Raw genomic sequence first — 6658 nt, 5'->3', positions numbered from 1 at the left:
TGTATAATACTATGCAAAAGACTTTTATGTGTAAGACTATGCATACTAGTCTTATGCATAGACTCTATGCATAAGACTGTGCAATATAGACTCTATGCTTAATACTATGCATTGGGGGTGCAACAAAACCATAACCATGATAAGAAATACAATGAAAAAGACGATTTCTGATCCATGGAGATAACTTGGTTGCTTAAATGATTGTATTGCGATGCCAAACCCAAGAGACAGGACACGGCTCTAAATGAATTGTCCATGGGATAAGACACTTTTATCTCAAGTGATAGGGGACGACTTCTTCACAAGGAACATGAGACTCAACACAAAGAGACTTCTAATCTTTTTCCAAAGTGAGTGAATGTGAGAATCCCCTACATACCCACAAGACTAGTCCACCGCCCACCAATGCTTGTGTGTGGATATAAACCTCATGTTGTTGTAGGATTAACAACTTTCTTATCTTTGCAAGTGCAAATCCTGGTAGGAAGGCTCTCCTACAAGGAAACAAACACTTGTGGAAGGATTGAAAGATTGGATGGAGAGCAAACTGCTCCTCTAAGTGGACGAGCAAGCGGATGAGATGACAATGGTGTCAAGTGTAGCTCAGTGGGATAAACTAAACATAGCATTAGCGGTCATGTACAAAACAAAGCAAAGCAAGAAACAACAATCTTGGATGGTGAAGTGGGTGTTAGAATCATCACCAAAAGAAGGCGGCTAGGAATCTTGGGGAGAATTGCCTCTTGATTACATAGACTTGGTATATATGTAATATATGTATGTGTGTGTATGTGCGAGAGAGAGTGTGTGTATATATATATATACAAGTATGCATGTATGTGTGTACTTGTGTGTTTATGTACACACAGACACATGCACCTTTTCAAGATTACACTAAAATGTAGTATTTATAGAGACCTGAAGGCACGAAAACATTACTTGGTCCCCGCCCCGTAGCATCTCATTCGCACATTTCTGCACATCTCATGGAGACTCCCCAAGAACACATTTATAGGTCTAAGCTCCCCGAAATTGATATACCCAATCACCTTACCCTCAACCACTACCTCTTTGAACACATTGCCAAACATGCTCAAAGGCCTTGTTTAATGCAGAGCAATGGGCGCAACTACGCTTATGCTGAGGTCGAGCTCTACTCTCGCAAAATCGCAGCCGGTTTCGCCCAACTGGGCGTCGAGAAAGGCGACGTTGTAATGCTACTGTTGCCCAATTGTGTTGAATTTGTACTTCTTTTCTTGGGGCTTGTTGTAAGGGGAGCCGTAGCAACCACGGCTAACCCCTCCTATCAGTCAAAAGAGATTGCCCATCAGGTGAAGGGGTCAAGAGCCAAGCTTATCATAACGAAAGCTGCATTAACGGAAAAGCTTGTCCAAGTAGCCGTGAGCTGCCACCATAGCTTCAAAGTAATGACCACGGATGACATTCACCCCAAGCATCTGCATATCTCTGCTCTCACAAATGCGCATGAGAGCCAGTGCCCGGTTGTATACACTCATCCCGATGATGTCATCAGCCTCCCTTACTCATCAGGCACGACTGGCTTGCCGAAAGGTGTGATGCTCACGCACAAAAGCTTCATCACATGCATTGCTCAGCAAGTTGATGGAGCGAATCCGAACCTTTATCTCAGCTCGCATGACGTGGTTCTCTGTGTGCTGCCCATGTTTCACATATATTCGGTGAGCATCGTGCAGCTTTGCTCTCTGAGAGCAGGAGCTGCCATTGCTGTGATGAACAGCTTTGACATGATGGGATTGTTGGATACCATTCAAAGGGATAAGGTCACGGTAGCGCCTGTGGTTCCTCCGATTGTGCTAGCGTTGGCGAAGAGCCCCATTGTGGAGAAGTATGACTTGTCGAGCATAAGGATGGTCATGTCGGGAGCAGCCCCCCTAGGCAAGGGTTTGGAAGAAGCACTTCGTGCTCGCGTTCCGCAAGCTGTCATAGGACAGGTCTGTTAGCAGGACCGTGAGGTAATTTCCTCTCTTTTTTAAATCTTCTCTCTCGACGTTTTCTGAACTTTGTACTGTGTTGCTTGGCACAAGTAGGGCTATGGAATGACAGAGGCCGGTCCGGTGCTGGCCATGTGCTTGGCTTTTGCCAAACATCCTTACCCTGCCACAAGTGGATCTTGCGGCACAGTGGTGCGCAATGCAGAAATGAAAATAGTGGATCCGAAAACTGGAGCTTCTCTTCCCCGCAACGAGGCAGGCGAGATATGTATCAGAGGAGCACAGATCATGAAAGGTCCATAACAATCGTGATGCTTATCTGCTTCACAATTTGGGGGCTGGATAAGTACTGTCTGCTGACATGGTGTTTTTTCACAGGCTATATTGATGCTTATCTGCTTCACAATCTGGGGGCTGCATAAGTGCTGTCTGCTGACATAGTGTTTTTTTCACAGGCTATATTGATGATCCTCAAGCCACTGCAAACACCATTGATGCAAATGGTTTTTTGCACACGGGTGATTTTGGTCTCGTGGACGACAATGACGAGGTCTTCATAGTGGATAGATTGAAAGAGATCATCAAATACAAGGGATTCCAGGTAGCACATCCTCCAACTTTAGGTAGAGATTAGTTAGCATTGAACTGCAATCTGAAGGTATGTTGCCGCCACACACGTGTACTAGGTTCCTCCAGCAGAGCTTGAGGGACTTCTTTTGACGCATCCAGCTATAGCGGATGCCGCCTGTGTACCGTAAGTACTGCATCTATCCTTCTATCAACCATTCAAGTGGGATGACTTAGGCCGTTTGCATAGGAGGCTGATCTTAAGTTCTTCATGTAGACAGACACTGGAATTAAACTGGACTATATTTAGAGGTAACCCTCATCATCTATGCAGTTTCTAAGTGTGATTGTATTGCAGAAAGAAAGATGATGTGGCCGGCGAACTTCCTGTGGCCTTTGTTGTGAAAGCACGTGGTGCGAATATTACTGAGTCAGGTATCAAAGAGTTTGTTGCAAAACAGGTAATTTCTTCACCTGTGTGTGTGTGGGGGTGGGATGTGAACGTATGATCACACATGAAGATGATCCCCATTGCTAAGTTTCTTGATTTCACCAGGTAGTTTTCTACAAGAAGTTGCATGAGGTTTCCTTTGTGGAGAGCATTCCTAGGTCCCCGGCAGGAAAGATACTGAGAAAAGAACTTACAGCGAGGCTAGTGCGGAGACCTCAGTCTCTTCAGTGTTCCCTCTGATGTGTGACAGCAATGTAGTTCATCCGAACCTGTCGACATTAACTCGCAAAAGATATGGGCGATACTTTATCCAACGTTGGGCCAAGGAATTAATCCAGACCTTTGCAACCATAGGCTATGAACTCTCGACAATAATTCACATCCACAGTTTTACCTCTCTACTTGTAATCAAACTACTAGTTCATCTTATCTATAATTTTGCTCAAGAAATAAAGTATCCATTAATGTGACAACTGGTTGTTGCGGCATGAAGTTTTTCCTTGTATGCACTTGCACGCATACACACACGTGCACACAAGGCGTATACAAAAATACACACAAACACATGTGCACACACTCACTCACACATGCTTGCACACATACACATGCATAGATGTATACACATGCACACTTGCATGGCGCATGAGACGCACATATATATGTATGCACATGCACGCAAGGAGTATACAAAAATATACACACTAATACACATGCACACACTCACTCACACATGTTTGCACACATACACATGCATATATATGTATGTGCTAAGGCTACGTAGCCAGCACCCCATTGCAGGTTTTGCTGACTCCTTGCCTAGTTTTCTAAAGTCAGAAGGCAGCTCAAATTAGGTTTTGGTGAGGTTGGTAGCTTTGTCGGGAGCTTGGAGGCTTTATGAGAGGGGGCACCTGGGGTGAGAAGCAGGGGGTTGAGTGAGAGTGCACCGGGGGAGTCAGATGATAAGGGGTGGTGGAGTAGCTGAAGTCAAAGGTACATCCCTATCAGAGTCAATGGACTAGGAGGGTTGGATGGTCAAAGCATTCTCGTGAAGTTTTTCTTTCCCTTTGACCTACATGGTAGTAGTGGCGGTAGCAATGGAGGCTATCTTAGGCCTCTATTGAAACTTTTGTGGTTCCAAAATCATGGGAGTGGGAATGGTGTACCTTAGTTGTCAATGGAACCCAAATTTGCCAATTGCCTTTGTAGAAGTGTTCAGCTTGTAGGAGAGGCTTAGGGATCTACCTGTAAGTAGTCACTCACGGGGCAAGGCCAAGGTTATTGGGGCGATGATGGTTCAGTCTCGTGGAAGGTTTTCACCTGAGGCTCTCCTGTACCTTGTGGGCGTGTGGTTGTCAAATTGGGAGTCGCGATGTATGAGGAGCTAGTTTTTCTAGGGCAAGAGTTTGGAAAGTGGATTTTCAGGGAATCCACAAGGTTGTAGCACTCGCATATTAGCCTTGGGAGCTTCTTGGGCACCCGTGTGTGAGGGTTCTTGCATTGTGTGCCCCGGGGCCAAAGTTGTACTTGGGGTGGGTGAGAAGTGGTAGTGGCTTCTTTGATGTGAGCTTGGGCAACAGAGCTTGGTGTCGATGAGGTTTGGTGAGGCAATTGGGTATTCACCATGGGGAGTGGCCTCTTTTTAGGTGGCACGATTTTTTGTTGGTCGAAGAGTAGAATGATGGTGGTTATGTTGAGAAATGTGGTGCCAAAGAACACAAGGAAGAGGTAGGGAGTGAGTTGAGTAGCCAAGAAAGTGCAAAGCATAGCATGCAGCCACATGAGCAAAGGGATTTATCCCACATTGATGTACAAGCCCAAGGGTGTACCTCCTCATATAAAAGGGGGCAAATTCAAGCAATGAATATATCACTTGTACTTATCTCAAGTCTCTTTATGTATCCAAACTAATTCATCTTGGTGTCTAATTGTACTTGAGTGCATCTTAATTAGCACACTCTCATTATGACTTTTCTTTATTTCTATCCACCTTAGTTTAGCATTGTGATTAGTATAGGATTAGTTTCTCATTAGGTAGATGCCTTGATATTAGGAGAGATTGATCCATGATTTTCAACATGGTACTAGAGCTAGGTCTAGCTCTCTTAGTTTAGGTTCAGTTCATAGGCAAAATAATTAAGTGTTAGGTGTAGGTTAGGGAAAAAGGTATTTTCTTCTTGTAGTCCATTTTGGTTTAGCTTAATTGTTTTCTCAATCTCAGTAGCATAGAGAAGAGAGGAGGAGTTTCTTCACTTAGCCCATAGGAGAACTCTGTCTATAGCTAGAAAAGTTGGTGCATTGAAACAATAATAGATTTCAAACATAAGGGCAAGGAGTGTGAAGAAAGCACTCGCATAGCAAAGCACATTTGGGGTGTGCAACTTGTGACATAAGGCCGTAACAAGAAGCATTAGCTTAAGAAGAGCACTAGTAGAAGAGAGCAAGCACTTGTACAGGGAAGAAAAAGAGAAGGTCTTGGCTATAGGCAAAGAGAAAGAGTGGCGGTTGTTTACCATAGCCCATCTACTTGGAGATATTACAAGATGTAGCTGCAAAGAAAATAGGCACACCTCAAAGGGACAAGGACCGCTACAGAGAAGGAAAAGAGGGTGGTATCAATAGCTAAGAAAGAGTAGCAACTACCGCCATAGTTGTCACCACATTGCCTCAGAGTAAAAGAGCTACCACTAATATCCTTACCAATATACTGTGCAGTAGTAGGCCCACAAGCAGACCAACATAGTAGTAACCAAGCAGAAGAGCTCGCAGATCCTAATAAGCAACTCACTAGTAGCTTACGTGGCGAGGCCAGTAGCTCTAACGAGCATGCAACAAGCCTTCCTGGCAAGCGGGCATCTCCTCGGCCTTCTCCAGTGCACCAATTGTGGTCCTGTGTAGCGCTACACCAAAGTCGACTGCCACGACTTTGCCAGTAGCCCATCGCTAAGCGGCTGACTCTAAAGAAGAAGAAGACATCTAGAGCCACATGCAGCCCAAGTATGCTGCAATAGTGCCAACCTATCTGAGTCTCGCTGGAAACTGGCGCCATAAAGTCTTACAGAGATTAATAAATGTCAAAGAGATAAGGTTCAATTTTTTTAAAAAAAATAAAAAATAAAATAAAAGTTTTTTTTAAAAAAGAGTGTGAAGTCTCATATATAAAGACTGGTTCACATGGGCGATGACCTTATGGTCCTTGAAGTAAAATTTACATATGCATCATGTATGATTACACCATGGGATTAGACATCACTAATGACATTATGCATCAACAAAGCCTTAGACTAACAAAATTGGAAAATCATTTGTAAGCGGCCAAATGAGCACGCTAGTGTGTGTGAAAAAGAGGACTACAACTCTTGTAAAAATTCCACAACCAAATGAGTATGCAGGCATATGTAAAGCATAATTGGTAAAGAGTAAGAAAATATCAAGCAAGGACGAGCTACAACCAATACCCTTCTCTAAAAAAAAAAGTTGTTAAAAAAACAAAAAAAAAACCTACTTCCTACAAAAAGTGCTTGTAACTATTCTCTGGCACCAATGATGTAGTCCCAAGGTAGAAGAAATAACCAAAATTTGTAACCTTACTCTTAGAAAAGACCTCTAGACCTCAAAGATAGGTCAAGTCTTTATCAAGGGGGGGACTATTGAGATATCAAGCTCAACT

The 6658-nt window shown here is 43.7% G+C and overlaps 1 protein-coding gene across 2 annotated transcripts; it reads left to right on the top strand.

Annotated features, from left to right (window-relative positions):
• Positions 1-916: 916 nt before the first annotated feature.
• LOC147634415 (4-coumarate--CoA ligase-like) lies at positions 917-3461 on the top strand. Of its 2 annotated transcripts, XM_086805573.1 has the most exons (6): positions 937-1973; positions 2070-2268; positions 2429-2574; positions 2660-2727; positions 2899-3001; positions 3097-3461. In XM_086805573.1, the coding sequence occupies exons 1-6, from the start codon at positions 987-989 to the stop codon at positions 3229-3231; spliced, it is 1638 nt and encodes a 545-aa protein (XP_086661699.1). In that variant the 5' UTR covers positions 937-986; the 3' UTR covers positions 3232-3461. The 2 variants fall into 2 exon arrangements, 1 of the variants encoding a protein (XP_086661699.1); XR_015267012.1 differs by lacking the exon at positions 2660-2727 and having other exon boundaries at positions 917-1973; positions 3097-3232.
• Positions 3462-6658: the final 3197 nt, after the last annotated feature.

This window comes from Cibotium barometz, chromosome 11, assembly GCF_041138505.1.
Source record: "Cibotium barometz isolate CiBa-2024 chromosome 11, ASM4113850v1, whole genome shotgun sequence".
NCBI classification, from domain to species: Eukaryota; Viridiplantae; Streptophyta; class Polypodiopsida; order Cyatheales; family Cibotiaceae; genus Cibotium; species Cibotium barometz.
This window is presented reverse-complemented; position numbering and strand designations above follow the sequence as displayed.